The sequence below is a fragment of the Passer domesticus genome, chromosome 19 (genome assembly GCF_036417665.1).
Source record: "Passer domesticus isolate bPasDom1 chromosome 19, bPasDom1.hap1, whole genome shotgun sequence".
Lineage (NCBI taxonomy): Eukaryota > Metazoa > Chordata > Aves > Passeriformes > Passeridae > Passer > Passer domesticus.
The window spans coordinates 7,467,196-7,485,699 of record NC_087492.1 but is presented as its reverse complement, the minus strand read 5'-3'; the positions used below and the strand labels follow the sequence as shown (position 1 = coordinate 7,485,699).

The following is an 18,504-nucleotide window of genomic DNA, read 5'->3' as shown; positions in this document are numbered from 1 at the left end:
CAGCTAAACTGAAGTATTTCCAGGGAGATGTGTTGTCACAGCAACTGGGGATGGAAATGCCACTTCTGAGGGGTGAGCACCACCACAAACATCTTGTGCTGGGGCGTTGCAGCACGGGACAAGCACAGAGCCCAGCCAGCCCTGCTGGGAAGGAGCGAAGAGAGGTCAAGGACAAGTTAAAATTGGAAAGAAAACTGAACATGCTGTTTTGTAGGACCTTGTTTGCTCTCATCTGCCAATTTTTTTCCACCCTCCCCTTCCCATTGCCAGTGGTGCAGTGTAAGCACCTCCTGCAACTGGCAAGGGCAAGGGGGCTGTGGCAGCCAAAATTACTGGGAAAAGCCTCCAGCTCTCAGGGGCTCTTCTTGGCAACCTCAACCACAGCAGGTCCCCTCTGCACCCACCATCATATTTTAAACCTTGCCTCTGTGTCACTCCTCCCCATCCACGATCTGCAGCGTGCCGCACATTTTTGTGCTGAAATTCAGAGCTTCGTGCTGCCAAGCATGAGCCTGGGTTGTGTAATGAGCTTCATCTATTATTTCTCTATTTTCTTTTCTCCCTATCAATGTCTGAGAGCTACCTGGTAGCTTTTATGCCTTCCACAGTGGTGCTTCCCTGGGTGTGGGTGGGCTTGAGCCCCATGCAGAGGTTTTCAGAACCCTCTTTGTGCTCCAGCAGTTCCTGTCCCAGCTCATATCAAGGATGTGCTTGCATTTCCAAATGTCTCCCTTAAAAATAGCAGATTTTTCATTTTTCTCTCAGCCCCAAGCACAGGCTGAGTGTGTTTCATGGGCAGGGGGAATGAGCTCCTTTCACAGCCATGAATGTGTGCTACCCCTGCACAGTACTGCCAGGGATGCCCTTGGAGGGTCACCAGCCCTCAGGGCCCTTGGCATCTGGCCCAGCTGGAGCAGGAGATGCTGGATGAGGCACTGGAGATCAGTCAATGCCAGCTGACCCAGAAGAGTGTTTGGGAAATCTGGCCCTAGGTCTTTGCAATCTCAGACACAAACACAGGGGCTTTAGAGCCTCATTTGCTGTTTCTGCTTTCATTTCCCCCTTCCATGGGCAGTGGAGCTAGATGGATTCATTTTCTTTATCTCAACCTGGCTTTAGAGGCATAGAATCACAGAATGGTTTGGGTTGGAAGGGGCCTTAAAGATCATCTTGTTCAAACCCCCTCCCATGGTCAGGGACACTTTCCACTAGACCAGGTTGCTCAAGGGCTCATCCAACATGACCTTGAACACTTCCAGCTCTACTCTCTGTGTCCCTGTGTTGTCCCACCTGGTCCTTTGTTTTCATGCTGCTCAGATCAAGTCCAGTTCAGTGTTTTCTGTGCCCTGGGCAAACCCATCCTGTGTCCAGGACCTGCTGCAGATGAACTCAAGCTGCCGCTGCTCCTCCAGCAGATTCTGCTCCTTGTTACTCCAGCAGAGCATCCCCAGTGCCTCCTGCCCACTCTGCTTGGAAGCAGCCAAGAGATACAAAAGTTATTCAGAGGAGATGGCTGTGAGTGTATTGACAGCACCACACCAGCTGGTGTCTGTGAGAACCTAAGATAAAACCATCCCCGAGGTCCCAGCTACATGTGGGAATTGGTGCAGAGGGTCATGGGACACCCCCAGACTGCACCTTACACAAGAGGCTTACAAAAACCTCTTCCTCTTAATTCTATCTTTATTTTTCACTTGGGTGTTAGAGCAATGCATTAATTATCACAGCAAAGAGGCAGCCTCAGGACAGCCCAGTGCCTGCATCACAGCTGGAAGCACCACAGCCCCATGAGCTCAGCATCTCTGGCCAGAGACTGCCCTGTCTGGGCAGGTCAGTCAACAACTGAACAGCCCAAGCAGGGCATTGTCCCTCGATAACCACCTGGCAGAGGCAGGGAGGTGTGCTGGCACCATCTTGGCACCATTGCAGGGCCACACAGGTGAGCAATCCCTGTGCAAACTTACTGAATTCCCTGTGATAAAGTAATTTAGGGAGTGGCAATCCCAGGGATGGTGTGGGTGTGGAGAGGTGTGAGCCCACAGGTGTTTAGGCTGTGGTTTTTTCAAGCATTTGGGTGCTGTGGCCAAGTGGGTGTCCATGCTGGGTGCTGGTACCAGCCCAGGAAAAGATTCAGGCTCTGTTGGTGCTTCAGGATGGGCTTTTCTGCTCTCCACATCACTCCAGACGGGGTCTGGTCCCACTCTCCAGCTGCAACATGGCTCCAAGAGATTATAAAATGGCAGATGCCTATTATCTCCCAAGGAAAGTATTTTAGCTAATCCATGCTATAACCATTTTATTGACTTCAAGTACTAGAGAGGAGGTTAGAAGTGACTCTTTTACAAGTCATTTTGCTGTTAAATTTAGCTGTCCTATTTTCATTATCCCCATGGCCTTGGCAAGGGTGAGCAGCCTTCCCTAAAAGGCCTCGTTTCATACAGTAAGTTATTTGCTTCTCTCCTGACAGATATCTAAGCTTATAAGGTTTGTCTGCTCCACTCAATAGCAGTATCAGCCTTCAATCTGTATGATTAACATCAGCATTTTGTGTTTGCTTTTGGCTCCTTGTCTGACAGCTTTCCATGTTGCTGAGGACTGGGGCATTGGGATCGCATCACGTCACTTGCAACGTGGGATCATCTGATTTTGATTCCCAGGCTTTATGGTACGCCCAAAAGATTCAGATAAATGATTCAGTTGCTTTCCCTCCACTTTTCCTTATTGCCCAGCAAAGATAATTGATTTTTTCCACTTATTTCCACAGTTGTCAGGTCTATAATATATTGAGTAGAAAGGTAAATGTGACCATGAGCAAGCCAAAAGTGAGCTTGAGAGGCAGTGATGCTAAAGGAAATATTCCTGAAAGGATTTATCTCAGCAGGTTAAGATTTTCCCTACTTTCAAAACTTATTCCTCCTGCAAAGAGGGCCTTTATGCCAGGCTTGGTGGCTGCAGAGAGCCAGTGTCTCCTTTGAGGCCAAGGGAGGCAGGAGATGATCTGAGGCTCATGGAGCCTGTCCCTGCCTGGAGTGCTGAAGCAGCTCAGTGCTGGGATTTCTGGGGAAAACATCCTCTCTTTCCCCCAAAAACACAGCCCCAGTGCTCCCTTCTCAGCCCCAGTGCTCCCCAGCACAGAGTGTGCCCTGGAGCTGCCCAGTGGGATGCACTGAGGCCACAGGGTCCCCCATCCACAGCCTCTGTGCTTCCCCCAGCAATGAGCCGACCCCCTTCAAAGCTTCCCCTTGCAGCTGTTGGCCCCCAAATTTCAGTCTGGCACTGCCAAACCCAGTCTCTTTCTCAGTGATATTTGTTTTAAGTGGTGTCTGCACCACCCTGCTGAGCATCGCTCGCAGTGACCCCGGCTGCCTGGCCCTGCTCACATCCAGGCCATTCAGGAAATGCTGGAAATGCTTCCAAATGCACCCAGCCCAGCCCAGTGCAAGTGCTGGGAGGGAGCCAAGCCCCAGCTGTCTGGCCTCACCAAGGGAGGGGGCCAAGCTGGGCGCCCTTCTGCTCCGTGGGTCAGCTCCGAATTGCTGAGCTGGGCTTGCTGGTGCTCCCCCTTCTCCTTCCCGACCCTTCCTCTGAGGCAGCTTTTGGGAGACAGAGTAGGACACGGACTCAGGACAAACAGCCTGAGGTGGCTGTTGTGATAGAAAAGATGATATCTCAATCCTAATTCCTAAAATTCCTCCTGGGACCCTCACAATCTCTTCCATCCCACTGTTCCCCAGGAATGCCTCGTGGTCTCTGCTGATCCCAAGCCCTGCCTGCAGCCTCTCTGTCCCCAGGGAAGGCTCCTGCCGGGCGAGGGAGCATCGCTCACAGGCAGATGGCTTCATCCTGGTGGCATGAGGGCTTGGCAACAGGGTGGCCCTGCACCCTCCCACACCCTGTCCCACCCCCAGACCATGTAGGGCACCCGCTGTTCCCAGCCCAGAGCTTATAGGAAGAGGAAGCCTCATCCCTGCGCAGAGGAGGAAACCCGGCAGCCCAGATGTGCTCAGAGCCACGCCGATAGCATTCTTATTTTGTTTTTTAAATCTGCAAACAGAGGAGAGGCACAGCCCAGCCCGGGGCACAGTGAAGAGCCGGGAGGCTGCGGCACAGCCCTGGCACAGCCATGGGGCAGAAGTGCATGGACAGGCTGTCCTCCTTCCTCTTCGAGTATGACACCCCTCGGATGGTGCTGGTGAGGAACAAGAAGGTGGGACTGACCTTCCGGCTGATCCAGCTCATCGTCCTGGCGTACATCATCGGGTAAGGCTCCCCAGCACCTGCCCTCCCTGAAATTAATGCTCTGCCACTGGGTTAAAAAAGCAATGGGGAGAGAGGGGCTTCTATATCCCCTATATCCCAGTGCAGGGGGTTATTGCTAATGGCTTCACATCCTTCTGGCTGTGGCTGCTCCCGTGCAGCCCCCAGTGTCCCACCATGGCTCTTTTAGATGGCTGCTTAGTCCCCATATCCTCCCCAGAAGATACTGTATGTCCAGGCTGGAGGCTCATCCCTGCCCAGCCCTGCTCTGCACACCGGGGCCCCGTCTTCTCACTGAAGAGAACCCAGATCCTGCTCCAGCTGCTGGATGGTGGCCTGAGAATCTGTTGTTATTTTTATTTTCATTTATATTAAATAAGAGGCATTTGGGGCCAGTGCAGTGATTTGTGAGACCCAAGCGGCTCAAGACAGGGCCATAAATCTCCCTGTTCACCGCTCTGACGCTGCAGCCGAGACACAGCTTGGCTCCAAAATTCCTGGTCTTATTTGCTTCTGGGAGGCAGCTCCAAAAGCAAGGGCAACTGCTTAAAAAAGGCAGTGAGTGGAGCAGGCGGGATCAGAATGGGTGAGGATGTGTGTCCTCAGGTGCCCCGGGGCTGCTGCTCCTGCTGCAGTTACTCTGTGCCTGTCCCCTCAGGGTGGGATGATGCTATGGGATGTGATGGTTGGTGAGCCTTTGCTGTGGCCCCATGGCTGCTGTGGGATCAGCCCTAGCAGGAGACCAGCCCCCTTTCATGGGTGCCCCCACCCAGGGCAGGATGTTTGAAAGGAAAGCGGGTGTCTGGCCATGAATTGGAAAATCTGGGAATTTTTGGGGTGCAGAGTGTCTTATGCAAAGGAAAGGCAGTGGCTCCCAGGCCTCGGTGCAAGCAAGTCACTGCAGGGAGCAGAGGTGCCCATCCTGCCTTTTAGCACAGACTCCCTGGAAAGGGTAAAACCCTTCCCAGGGGATCAGTGTGTAAACCCCACGTTGGTCCCCCTGTTGGTCCCACCCTGCTCACCAGCATTTGGCTCCCAAGGGTAATCCTCGTGCAAAACTGCAACCAAGGTCTCAAGGATGCTCTGTTGCAGAGAGTTTTGCACTGGTGTTACTGGGAGCAGCTTTGTTTTTCCTAAGGACTGAGCCTGTGAAGTCCCAGGGCTCCAGTGCCAAATGTGGCTGGGGCAGCTGCTCCTGTGGATGGGGGACTGGCACAGATGGTTGAGCAGAGCAACTAAGGCAACGTGGCTCAAGCAACTTGGCTAAACTGAGACAGGCAACCAGGAGGGATCAGGAAGAGAACCAGCCAGGGGGTGACAGTGGCAGAGGAGAGGAATCTGGCATAAAGTTGCTGAAATTCCCAAGATTTCCTGGTTTGTTGGGATGGGGCTCCTCTATCAAGGCGCTATGACTGCAGCTGCCCACAGCCCCACCAGCCCCTGGCTTCCCCTCGCTGCTGACAGCACTGCCCCCAGTTCCCTTCCCACAGCACTGCTTGCAGTTCTCTGCCCACAACACTGCCCCAAGCTCATTGCCCTCACCAAGCCACAATGCCTGAGATTTTCTGCCCTTTGAAAGCAAATTTGGCAGCCAAATGTGTATTTATTTACCATTCTCCCAGCTTTTGTCCCCCCTTCATAGCAGGCATGGGATGCCGATGGAAATGTGTGCCAATGCATGACTCTGCTAGAAGGACATGGGCAGTGCCATCAGTGCACAGGAGTGGGGCCAACTCCCCTGCAAGCCCCCATGTCACCCCTGGGGAGCAGTTCTTTTTCCTGTGGTGACTGTGATAAGGGGGTATCGCTGTTGCCCAGGAGATGCTGGGCACATTCTGGGTGTCACTTCCTGAATTCTTGCATGCAAGGAGCTGCGGGCTGAGCCACAGGATGAGGCCAGCAAGGGAAGAGGGCTTGGTGGCTCTGCCACATCAGGGAGTGACACCAGGGGACTTTTACAACCTGGGCAGGACTTGCTGCAGCATTTACAGCCTCACGGGAAATGGTTTTGTTTGTCATGACCTTGGCTTTGCCTCAGGAGTTGCCCAGCCGTGTGTGCCCATAGTCAGCTCTGCCAGAGGGGGATAAGGTCAGCAGCAGGGTCTGTGCTGGAGGCTGATCTAGAGAAATGTTCTACCCTTGCTGCTGCCCAGTTCACATCCTCACGCAGCCCTGAGCATCTCCCTGATGCCCAGTGTAACCAGTGTAACTCAGTATGGTCTCCTGCCTTGGAGAGGATGTTGGAACTGGGTGTCCCAGCTGGGGTGGCAGCAGTGTTGAATTTCTGCTCCCATCCCCAGGCACTGGAGCAGATGTTATCCCTGAGGTCCTCTTGCCCTCAGTCCCAGGATGCTGATGTGGCTGCTCCCTCTCTGAGTAGTCTCTGCAAGGTCCAGCACCAAACAGAAAACCAGACAGCACCTGGGATTTCCCATTTTCCCCTCTGCCATCAGCCAGGTGTCAGAGGGGAGGCTGACACACCAGGCTGGTGTCATGGGCTGTCCCGTGGGTAGCTGCTGCCTCTGTCACAGCCAGCGGGACCAATGCCTGTGGCAGTGGGGACAAAATCCAGATCGCTCCTTTTTTAGTGCCGAGAATGCTCCGCGGCGCCGGGAGCACTACCCGAAATGGTTGCTTGCCCATGTTTATAGTCTCCCTGAGTCAGAGTTAATCCAGCGGCAGCTTGTTTATGCTCTAGGTTAAATAGTGTCAGGAGCCTGCCCTCATGACTGTGTGATGGGCTGGGAAAGGCAGGCAGAGCCCTGTTCTGGCCACAGCAGTGTCCCTAACCCTGCTGCTGCAGCCCTTTTGCACACAGGGCCATTGCTCCTCATTCCCTCTGCTGGATGGGGAACAGTGGCTCTGGATGTGAAACATGTCCAGACTCAGCTCTCTGTTGGCCTTGGCATTGGGTTTTGGAGAGCTCTTCTGCAGTGGATCAGGAGATCAAGAGTGTTGGGGTAGGTCACTGTGACCAGCTAGCTGCAAACCTGCCATAGGCTTTAACCATAAATGACTGATGGCCACTGTGCTCCACCTGCCATCACATGCCCTCAGCCACAAAATGTGTCCCAGTCCCCAGAACACACCATCCTGGCATGAAGGTCGGGTCCTGCAGCTATCACATGCCTCAGGCAAAGGGTAGGAAATTTCAGCAACATGTCCCTTGTCCAGCAGGAAGAAACTTGGCAAATGATTCCCCAGGTGAGACTTGGTAGAAAAAGCCCCAGCCCACAGGTGTGTGCTGAGGATTGGGCCAGTGGAGGAGTGCTGGTGGCCATGCTCACCCTGTCACCTTTCCCTGTCCAGGTGGGTGTTCCTCTACGAGAAGGGCTACCAGTCTCAGGACAGCATCGTCAGCTCAGTCTCCGTGAAGTTGAAAGGGCTGACACTGACCAACGAGAGTGTCCTGGGTCCTCACATCTGGGATGTGGTGGACTATGTGTTCCCACCCCAGGTAAGGAGTCATGGTGGGTGGGTTAGGGATTTGCTTTTGTCCCAGTGGCTGCTTTTCCTCATGTGCTGGGGTGCAGATGGGTCCTTGGCATAGGCTTTCTATGGAGCTAACCATGACAAGGTGTTCCTGTGATGGAAAGCAGGTTGCTCCTGTCACAAACTTCTGTCCAGGTTCTCCCTGGGGAGCATTTGGTACTTGGGACTTGCTGTGGCTGAGGAGGCACATTTGAGGCTGCCTCTAAGAGGATCAAGGTTCCTCCAGTGCCTCTGGAGCACTATCTCAGGCAGCAAGTGGAGTCTTCCAGAGTCCCTGGGGCTGGTGGCACTGCAGGTCCCCACCCAGGGAGAGGCTCCTCACAGAGGAGACACTGTGCTGTCTGCGAACTCGTTGGCTGTGTCTCCACAGGGGGACAACTCGTTTGTGGTGATGACCAACTTCATTGTCACTCCTGGACAGAAACAAGGAACCTGCCCAGAGGTAAATGCATCGGCTTCCTTCAGTGGGATAAGCTTCTGTAATTCAGGGGAATTGTGGTGGTGTCACTGGGTGACTTTTTCTGACACTGAGAGGTTTAGTAAAAGCCAGGGCCTAGCCCCATATTTAATGTTCCTGACTCCTGTGTGCTGTGTGAAGACCTTTATTCTGCTGAAAAACAGGCGGCATCCATTTAAGTTTTCTTCCCTTTGAGATGATCAAGCAGAGCAGACTTGAGGATTAAATGAAAGCATCTGCCTGGAGTGAATAAATTGCCTATTTTTTCCTGATTTATCTGGACAGCCTTGGTTGGGAAGCAGTGTATGAACAAGGCTCTGGCTGCAGTTGAGCAGTGTATCCCTTAAGAAAGATGCTGTCTGGTGAGGCAGGAGGGACAGGGGGACTGAAGCTGCAGGGTGGGACACTAAGAGGTGGCTGCTTTCTCCAAACAGCTGCCAGATGCTGGGCTGTGCTCACAGGACAGCGACTGCAGCAAAGGGAAATACAGCCGCCAGGGACAAGGTATGGCACACGCTCCTGGTGTTTCTGGTGAGACAGCACGGAGAAAAGCTGCCTGGCTGGGGTGTCACCTACTGGGGGACCTGCTTTGAACAGGAAAACCTCTGACATGCTGGTTGAGGGTCCCACATGGGCTGGTCCAGCTCTGCTGTTTTGAAAGATACCTCAGCTGCAAACAAAAGGTTAATCAGGACAAAAGGTTAATCAGGACTAAGCCATTTCCCCCAAACTGTTGTCCTCTTATCAGCTCAGCATTTTGTTAGGTGTGTTTTAACAAGAAAAATCCCCAGCTGCTCCCCTGTACAACACTGTAAGAGAAACCACTGCCCTGAGCTGAGAGACCACAACTAATTTCCTGGTTTAGAAAGGTGCCAAAGCCCTGAGCATTTTGTGTCTTGAATGCCCTTGGCAGAGCTGAAGCCCCAACCAGATCCCATCCATCCCAGGTGAGCTGAGATTTCACAGGATCAGGTGTGTGAGCAGCTGTCTCCCCACAGGGCTCATGACTGGCAAGTGTGTACGTTTCAACAGCACTGTGAAGACCTGTGAGATCTTTGGCTGGTGCCCTGTTGAAGTTGATTACCATGTTCCCAGGTAAGGAATGGTGTTGTTGCCCTCTTTCCCATCCCAGCTGCACTTGGTGTGGAGCAGATCAAATTGGGGCTCTATGGGATGCGGCCAGGACAGCCTGTGTTGTGAAAGACCAGAAAGGGAAGGGTTGATACCACCAGTTTTCTGGGTCTGCTTGTCTCAGTTTGGGTGAATTTCCACCAAATGGAGCTTTCTCTAGAGCCTGGAGAGCCAAGTGATGTCTATGCTGGTGTTTTTCAGCCCTGCCCTGCTGTCAGAAGCAGAGAAGTTCACCTTGTTCATCAAGAACAGTATCACCTTCCCCAAGTTCAAGGTGTCCAGGTAAGGAGAGGTTTGGGGCGATGAATCCTGGTCAGTTCCTCCAGCTGTGTCCCTCAGAGGAAAACATGGGTTCAGCTGGATGGGTGTAACTGGATGCATGGTATAGAGGATTGTCTACCTCATCAGTGATCCGAGAACTACTCTAACTGCTGCACTGAACCCCATATTAGCTCATAGGAACTGAGACATTTCCTTCCCAAATCTGTCCCACCTCAGCTGGTAGCTGTAGTTACTGGAAAGATTTCTGGAATTAACCTCTCCTGAGTTACCCTCACAAGTTGCAAATCAGTTACTCTGATTTTTCATTTTTCTTCTCTGAAGACAAAATTAAAATACCACATGGCCAGGATAAGCTTGGTGCCCCAGAGACTCCCTTAATGTGGTATTCACACCTTAACATCACAGATCCCACCTGTTTCAGCAAAGGGTGGGATTGGCCCCTTCCTGTCAGCACTGGGGGAAATGCTGCTGGCTGCAGGCACACTCCTAAGAGGATTTGTGATGGCACTGACCATATATCTGATTTGGAACAAATTAACAGAAGCTATTTGTGCTGTAGACAGCGGATTCTTCTGTCTAAGCTGATCTTGTCCCTGTGCTGCAGCCAAGGTTAAATGTCCTGGCAGCCAGCACGCTTGGCAATGTGCTGGGCTGACCTCGCACCTCCCAAGAGGTGGCTGGGAGAGGGGATCCCTCCCAGCTGCAAGGAGAGGTGGCCGAAGCAAGGACAGGCTGAAGAGGACACAGAGGGAGCAGGTCCTGGCAGTGAGGGTGGCCAGGCTGGCTGCTGTGGGGAAACTTCCTGCCTTTAATCACTGCTGACAATTTACTGCTGAGCATCAGCGATGGGATCAGTCTGAGCACGGCACAAGTCTTATAAAACCACAGGCTTCACAGACAGGATGGTTTTGGGCAAAAAAGCAGAGTGGGATGAAAGGCAAGAAGTTGCCCTTTCCTTTTAACCCTTGCTGTAGGAGATAGCAAACTCCAGCTAAACGTGTGGAATACACTCACTATCCCTGAGGTGTCCCAGATAAGAATTGCTGGAGCTCAGAACACTGCCTAGGAGAGCCTATGGACAAGTGGCATGTGAATAGGAGAGTGACATGGACTAGGCAAGGGACTTACAGAGGTTTCCCCCCCCCAAATTATTGTTACTGAGAATTTTTCTCACTCTCTTTTCATTCACAGGCGCAACTTGGTTGAGAGTGTTACCAAGCAGTACCTGAAGAAATGCACCTATCACAAAGTCACTGATTCCTTATGTCCTGTGTTTGAACTGGGATACATAGTGAAGGAATCGGGTCAGAATTTTACCTTCCTGGCTGTTAAGGTACTTCAATTTCAAATTATGTTCCTTGCTGTTGATGGGAGAGGGACACTCCACAGTGCAATCATTCCCAGCTGTTGAGATGATTTTCAGTTTTCTCAAGAATTCTTGAGAAAACAAGTGTCAGAATTATTTCATAAAGATTATGAATCTCCTTGGACATGGCCTAATATTTACATTTTTCTTGGGAACTCTTGAGAAGATTTGACCCACTGGCAGTAAATCCCAGGGTTCAGCTTGTTTTAATTTGAGCAGTGAATAACTAGACCTCTGTGGCCAAATCCCATGTGATTAAGCTTGGAAATCCCAGCTGGATGGTCAAATATTGGTCATTGCACAGTGTTAACTGCAGCCTTTCCCCTGGCTCCAAAATGCAGCTTTGCCTAACACTCCTCAGGCTGGTGTGTGGGAGCATCTGCTATCTCTGCACTGCAAAACCTTGTGATAACTTTGCTAGGCATTGAATAAAATCAGAGGCTTGCATACATGAACATTTATTGCATGGATTGGATCAGATGGCCCAGAGAAGCTATGTCTGCCCCATTCCCAGCCAGGTTGGACAGGACCAGAAAACTGGTCTAGTGGAAGGTGTCCCTGCCTGTGGCAGGGTTTGCAAAAAGATGGTCTTTTTGGTCCCTTCCAACCCAAACCATTCTAAGATGCTATATATGAAAGGTGCATCTAGAGAGCCAGGACACCTCATGCCATCGAGACAGGACATCTAGGAGGAGGGAAAGCATTTCTTTGTGTGGTCCAAGGAGGGGCAACGTTGTGACTCCCCTCTTGGCTGCAGGGTGGAGTGGTGGGCATCACCATAGACTGGAACTGTGACCTCGACTGGCCCCTGCGCTACTGCAAACCCATTTACCAGTTCCATGGCCTTTACAACGATGACAGCAATGTTTCACCAGGGTTCAACTTCAGGTAAGGAAATACCTGCTAATTCTCCAAGTGTAATTCAGAGGTGACAGCTTTCAGGTTCCCACTCAAGAGATGGTGGAAGGCCAGAGACTGTCCTTCAAAATACTCGCTAGATTTGCAGGGCCAGGCAGCAGTACCAGTGCTCTTTTAAATGGCATGAGAAAAGTGATAAAACACCGGTTGCCTTGAAAATTGCCCCATTTCCTTTCCATCTCCTCCCCCTTGCAGGCTCTCCTTGGCTGAGCTTTTGGGAAGCCCCTTGAAAGACTGGAGATGGTGTAGGATCATGTCACGTGTTCTCATAGTCTGTATCCTCTGCTCTGTGTGACTCTGTCACGAGTGCTTCACTATCTGCATGCAGAACCTGGGGACATCAGATCAAACAGCAGAAGCAGGAGCTGGAACTCCAGCCTGCAGGCAGGAAAACTGAGGCACAGAGAGGAGAGGTACCAACAGCCCAGCTCCTTCAGGGGGTTTAATGAGAAGGTCAGGAGCAGGTCTGTGATAGCACATCCCCAGATCTTTGTACAAGATCCCGATGCTGCAGGGTTGCAGGGGCTGTTAGACCCCCTGGCAGACCATTAATACTCACCATCCAATTGCACAGATATGCCAAATACTACAAAGAAGATGGGATGGAAAAAAGGACACTCTACAAGGTGTTTGGGATCCGGCTGGACATTCTGGTGAATGGCAAGGTAAGGGTGGATCCTCTGGATCTCTGGGACAGCCGTGCCATGTCCTTGGGAAGAGACCAGCTCTGTAACACAGCACCAGGGTCCTGTGGGATCAGGAAAATGAGTGTGAATGCTTTCCTTGCGTGCTGGCCTGCTCACAGGAACCCTTGGGAAATACTGGGGAAGGGAAGACAGGAGAAAAATATGTTTTATTGGTCACGTCTTTCAGCTGTGGCTTGATCAGTGGTTTTGTCTAAAAAATTTTGTGATGGGAGTCGGGGGGACCTGTGGAAACTCAAAATCTTTTCTTGATATTTCCAAAAGCTGAACATTTGCATTTTTCTATTTTGTCATTTTCTTCCCACTGGGAGAGAAGGCTTTCCTTATTGTGTTCCCATGGAGAATATTCAAAGTGTATGCTTTTGTTTGGTTGCTTGGTTTTGGTTGGGTTTTTTTATGTTAAAAATACAGGGAAAAAAAAGTAAGTTCAATTTATTTCAGCCTAAAACCAACCTACAATATTTTTCTGTTTGACCAGCTCTTTCCCAGCTCCTGTTTCTCTGTGTGCTGTGGTTGTGGTTTGGGTTTCTGTGAGGCCCTTTTACTGAGCCCCACCTACAGCTACAGCACCCTTTATTTCCCTCCCTGGGCTGGCTGTAACTTATCACCTATTTTCTCTGACTCTAACCAGGCAGGCAAATTTGACATCATCCCGACCATGACCACAATTGGCTCTGGAATTGGTATTTTTGGAGTGGTAAGTTCAGATATTTCCAGCCTCTATATGGAGACTCTCAAATTATTCTTCTTGCCTGTGACATCCGTGGGAAGTGTCCTTGAGCTGCAGTGAAATACTGGCTACTGCTCAGGGAATCAGAGGATGAGCAAAAGGGGGAAAGGAGGTGCTCTCCTGCCTTCCCAGCTCAGGAAAACAGATTCCTGCTGGTCTCTGGCTGATGTGAATTCTGCCCTGCTGATGAAGGGAAGACTGGCTGTCTTGGCAGGTCTTGGTATCCTGATAGTTTCAAGTTAGAGCTGGCATTAAGGGAGGGTCTGTAGGTGACTGGCAGTATTTCATTCAGGACAGAAACCCAGCATCTCATTTGGTTATGGTTGTTAAAGACTTGGGAACAGCTCAAAGGGTGTTGTGCTCTGCACTTACCTAAAGGGGAAACATTTCATTTCTGTTGGCTTAAATCACCCACTGTTGAACACAGCACACTTCACTTCTGTCCTAAATGGACATTTGGAGACTTCAGCAACTGCCATGTTGTGGGATCAAGCAGAAGTGACCCTAAATTGTGGGGCAAACTGGGAAAAACTGGAAGTACACAGAGGTGCAGGTAATCTTGGAGGGCAACTCCAAACCTAACTGCACTTTGATTTAAGGCCTCTGTCCTCTGTGACCTGCTCCTGCTGCATTTTCTCCACGGACGAGACTATTACAAGCAGAAGAAATTCAAATATGCAGAACAGGAGCCTGTAAGTAACAGCGAGTGCCTGCCCTGCAGAGGCTCTTGCGGGGGTGTGTGTGGATGTGTGCATGAGTAATGATGCTGTAACACAAACATCCACGCTGAGGGGCAACCAGGCGCCTTCCTGAGCCCTTGGGACTGTTGGAGACTGGGATCCATGAATCTTCTCTCTAAAATTACTGAGATGTTGTGTGTGACTCATTGTTAATAACTTTATTCTCTGCCTTTAACCCCAGATATTCCAATATCTGGTGACACTTGCATTGCTTTAAGGGAAGCAGGGGCAGATCTGTGCTTTAGTAAACTAGAAAATGTCTCTTTTTCTGCTCTTTGAGAACATCTCCATGACCATGGAATGTTTCATGGCCTTTAAAAGGACCAAAAAAAAAATCAGTTCCCCCCAAATTAATCTGAAAATAAGCATATGCACTGAGAGTTAGGAATTGCTGTCCAGTCACATTTTCCCTGGCATTAGAAAGGAGCAAGTCTGTAAAAGAATCCTTGTTTTCTCTCATTTTACCCCCAGTCGAAGTCGCATAAGAAGGAAAAGAAGCCAGACAACACACAGTGAGAGGTGAGTGGTGTTTCCCCAGCCCTGCTGGCATACATCTGTCAGGGATGAGGGCTAAAGGTCTTGGGGCAGTCCCAAGGCCTGTGGGAAGGCAGGAGGGTTACAGGAAGGCAGCGGGGATCCAGGGAGGCTTGGAGGAGATGAGCTGTGGGCTGCAGTGCCTAACACAGGGTCAGCACTTCCCAGCTTAAGCAATTACATGGGGCAGCAGCAGATGCAGGATGTGGGACTGACATCACATCTCTGATGGCAGCATCTCTTGAAGAAGGGGACTGGGGGGCAAAAGACCAGAAATCACTGTGCACCTCTCTCTCAGCAGAATCCACACTGACTGACAAACCTGCACGCCTCTTCTTCCTCCTCCTCTTCTCTCAAAACTCAGTCGCCATCCCATCACCTCCCTGGGTCAGCCCCAGACCAGCAGAAGCAGCGTCCAGCAGCAGCTCATGGGAGGTGGTGCCCTGCAGCCAGGCAGGGGCTGGCTGGCCCAGCACACAGCCTGTGGTGGGACATGCCATGATGCTGTGGATGGGTCAGACTAAGGGATCTTGTGGCCCTCTGCCAGCCCTGCTGCAGGACACTGGGTCTGCTGCCTTTGCAGGCCCTTCAGAAGGGCTCACACTGCACCTGCCTGGTGTGCCAGGGCCGTGCCAGGGCGCTGGCACCTGAAGACCCTGGGGACAGCAGAGCTGCCTCTTCTGCCCCAGAAGCACCGTTGGACAGTTCCAAATTGAGAAGGGGAAGGAAGGAGAGCTGGCAGGAACCATGCCCAGCCCTCTGCCTGGGAGAAAAATGGTTATTTTGTAAGGATGTATTTTATTAAAAAAAATAAACCTTTAGTTTTTCTACTACATCCCTTTATGGTGCCTATGCTAGCCCCGGAGCATGGTGTTTGCAGTAGTTTGCATACAGAGTTTGCATACAAAGTAATCCCTTTAGTGATGATTCCTTCAGAAACTGCCCTCCCATGCAGGGCCCCTGGGCTTCTGGCCACGAGCAGGGGCTGTTATCAGAGTTATCACTTGGGTTTCCTCCTCGCACAGGCTGGCTGGCAGGGAGCACTGGCACACTGCCAGCCATGGCCATCCACTGTCCTGTGCCAGCTCTGCCTCCACTGCCCACGCTGGTCAGTGTTAGCTGGTCAGAAAGACTTTCTCAGCAGCAGCCTCACAAATCAGCTCTTTGCACCCCGGAATTAAACTTCCCCTCTGTGCTGGAAGATTTGCACTACTCATCACGTGCAGCTGCACATCACGGGCTGTGCTCAAAGCCCACATCCCTGTGAGCCCACCCTGCCCTTGCTCCTGGCTCTGTTCCATTCTCCAGGATTCATCAACGCTGACTTTCTGCATAGCCCCTCTCTGAATGTCTGTTTTTACCTCTCCAGGGAAAATGTTGCTTTGGTTGCTTTGAAAGTGGATCCCAGCAGCCATGGCAGAGCTGGTGGAGAAGCTGTAGGGCTGTAATGCTGCCAGAGCCTGCAGCAGCCGTGCTCCAGGCTCTCAGGGACACAAGAATGTGTGCCTTAAAGAGGTGCAGGTGATATTTGGTCATAAGCTCGACAAACACTTCAAGACATACCATCAAGCTATACATTCCCCCGGGCAGCAGCATTTGCTCTCAGCAGGATGCCTCGGCTTCCACAGGCAGGGTGGGTTTTTGTGAGTTTATCCATGGTTAACATCTTCACCCTTTCCTGTGCTGCTGTCCTGTGTCAGAGGTGCTCATAGTAAGGATGCAGAGAGGGTAAGGGAAAGCCTCCTGCTCTCTGGAGGAGTCGGTGCCACTGGGGGCTGGGGGCTGGGGGCTCTCCAAGCCCCGGGGCTCTCCTGCAGCGTCCATCGAGGTCCCATGTGGTGGCACGGTGCAGCTCCCCAGCAAGCTGCCACCAGCAGAGGGGACTGCAAGACCATTTCACAGGGACTGGGGGAAATCCAGTTTCCATAGACAGTGAAGTGAGAGTGTTCAGGTAACCTTTCGCACCCACTTACACCGGGTCAATCTCCGGTCAAAACTTAAAATAACAAACGCAAGGCTGCAGGTAGAGCTGCGGGATGTTCCTGCCTGCTTAATCTTTCAAGCTGCTTGTAATACAAAGTCCCTGTTCTTTCCTAGGAAGATTTAAAAGGGAGAACATGAAATCAGGAAAAAGGCAACTTGTAAATGATCCCCTCTAGTTGCTATTCTAAACTTCTGAGCTGGAATCCCTAAAAGTCCTAAGGCTGCTTTAAAAAAAACATGTAAGGATTTATTTTCATCTCTTTAACTTGTTTTCTTTAAATGCACAATCTTTGGGGACCATTTGCTTTCATTCACCATTTCTGCAACCAGCAGAATGAGATATTGCAATTTTAATTATTTCCCCTAAACAAGTTCCTCCTTAAAGCCAGGGGGCCCAGGCCCTGTGGCTCCCAGGTGGGTGTCAAACACAGCAATGGCTGTCTGGAGGAAACTGAGCAAGTGCCACACTTTAACATACACTGGTCATCTCTGCTGTATAAAAGGGCAGGGAAAGGCCATGGCACTTGTTTCAGGCCTTCTTTTGCCATAGAGGCTGGAAGTGATGGTCAGAGATTGGAGACCAAGGAGGAAGGGCTGCTCTGTTCAGCCCCCTGAGGAGCCTTCCTCAGCACTGGTGCTCTGCTTCAGCATTGCAGCTCCCAGCCCCCTCCCAGCACCTTCCAGTTTGTCAAAACTCTCACAAAGTTACTGAATGCAGGATAGCACACAACAGTTAAAAGCTAGAGCCTCACAAATGGAAACGCTGACTGGTTAAGACACCTGGTGTTGCAACTCCCAGTGGGGAAATGTGGATGACCAGCAGGATCATATTCCTGTCCTCTTGGCTTGACCTGATCTTGTTCTGAGGATCAGGGGAGAATCTACTGTTCTTAGACAGAAGAATTTATTTGTGTTGTGGCCAGAAAACAACTGCATTTGAAGCAGTTAGGATGTGGCCAGCATGTCCTGCTGCTCTCTGACCTCTGAGCAGATGAAGTGTTACAGAATCCCAAAGGGATTTGGTCATCCCCTTCAATGACAGTGTGCTGTGTAGCTTCCCATTCATGCTGTGGCCAGTTGAGGGTTGGGTTGTTTGTGGGGTTTTTTTAACTCCCTGTATGATTGCATTTTGGTTTTTACACAGTTATTAACTAATAGAAAAATACTAATAGAAAAGGAACTTTCAGGAATTGAAGAACTGTCCCAGAAAACACACAAGAAAGAATGTATATTATCCAGCCAATCCCTATTCTTTACAATCAGCAGTAACAAGCCCTTGTATGTGATGATGACAGTGCTCCAAACGTCTGACGGAGGACTCTTGCCTTGATCATGGGTGTTAGACAACAAAAGCAAGCAATGAGTGCAGTGTGACTATTCCCATTTTATAGAAAGAGAAACCAAGATACAGCAAATAATTTTTGAACATGGATTTAAATGTAGCAAGAATTTTCTGCTTCTGACCAGCTTTTGTTATCTGTCAAGGCTACTAGGTTGGACCTTGTACAGATATATCTTTTCACTCCCTCAGGCAGGGTTATTTTGAAAAAAATCAAGTAGCACAGATATTCAGAAGAGCAATTACAGAAAAACTTATTTGGCAATAATTATGCTGGTTAGTGATTCTGCAGAGATGAGGAATTATATTTCAATCTCTGCAGAGCTGGCAACATTTAATCATTATGTTTGTGCTCAATTCCCAGCACAATGAAGCCCTGATTTCCACCTGGTGCTTCCAGACATGTAACAAGGCAAATTAAAATGAGTAACACTCAAGAAGTAGATAACTCCTTTCCTGTGCAGCCTCTCCTATCTTTAAGCCCACTCATTCTTTCTCTAGCAGAGCAGACTCCCTGTTATTTTTAACCCAGTTCTCCTCTTAGGACATCCTTGGATTTTTCCCTAAAAAA

At 50.5% G+C, this 18,504-nt stretch overlaps 1 protein-coding gene across 2 annotated transcripts; it reads left to right on the top strand.

Annotated features, from left to right (window-relative positions):
• Positions 1–3,807: 3,807 nt before the first annotated feature.
• P2RX1 (purinergic receptor P2X 1) lies at positions 3,808–15,741 on the top strand. 2 transcript variants are annotated; one of them, XM_064394770.1, is made up of 13 exons: positions 3,808–4,260; positions 7,567–7,714; positions 8,120–8,191; positions 8,641–8,710; positions 9,205–9,301; positions 9,539–9,619; positions 10,811–10,952; positions 11,743–11,873; positions 12,478–12,568; positions 13,239–13,304; positions 13,937–14,029; positions 14,549–14,596; positions 14,910–15,741. In XM_064394770.1, the coding sequence occupies exons 1-12, from the start codon at positions 4,124–4,126 to the stop codon at positions 14,591–14,593; spliced, it is 1,173 nt and encodes a 390-aa protein (XP_064250840.1). In that variant the 5' UTR covers positions 3,808–4,123; the 3' UTR covers positions 14,594–14,596; positions 14,910–15,741. The 2 variants fall into 2 exon arrangements, with proteins under 2 accessions (XP_064250840.1, XP_064250839.1); XM_064394769.1 differs by having other exon boundaries at positions 3,813–4,260; positions 14,913–15,737.
• Positions 15,742–18,504: the final 2,763 nt, after the last annotated feature.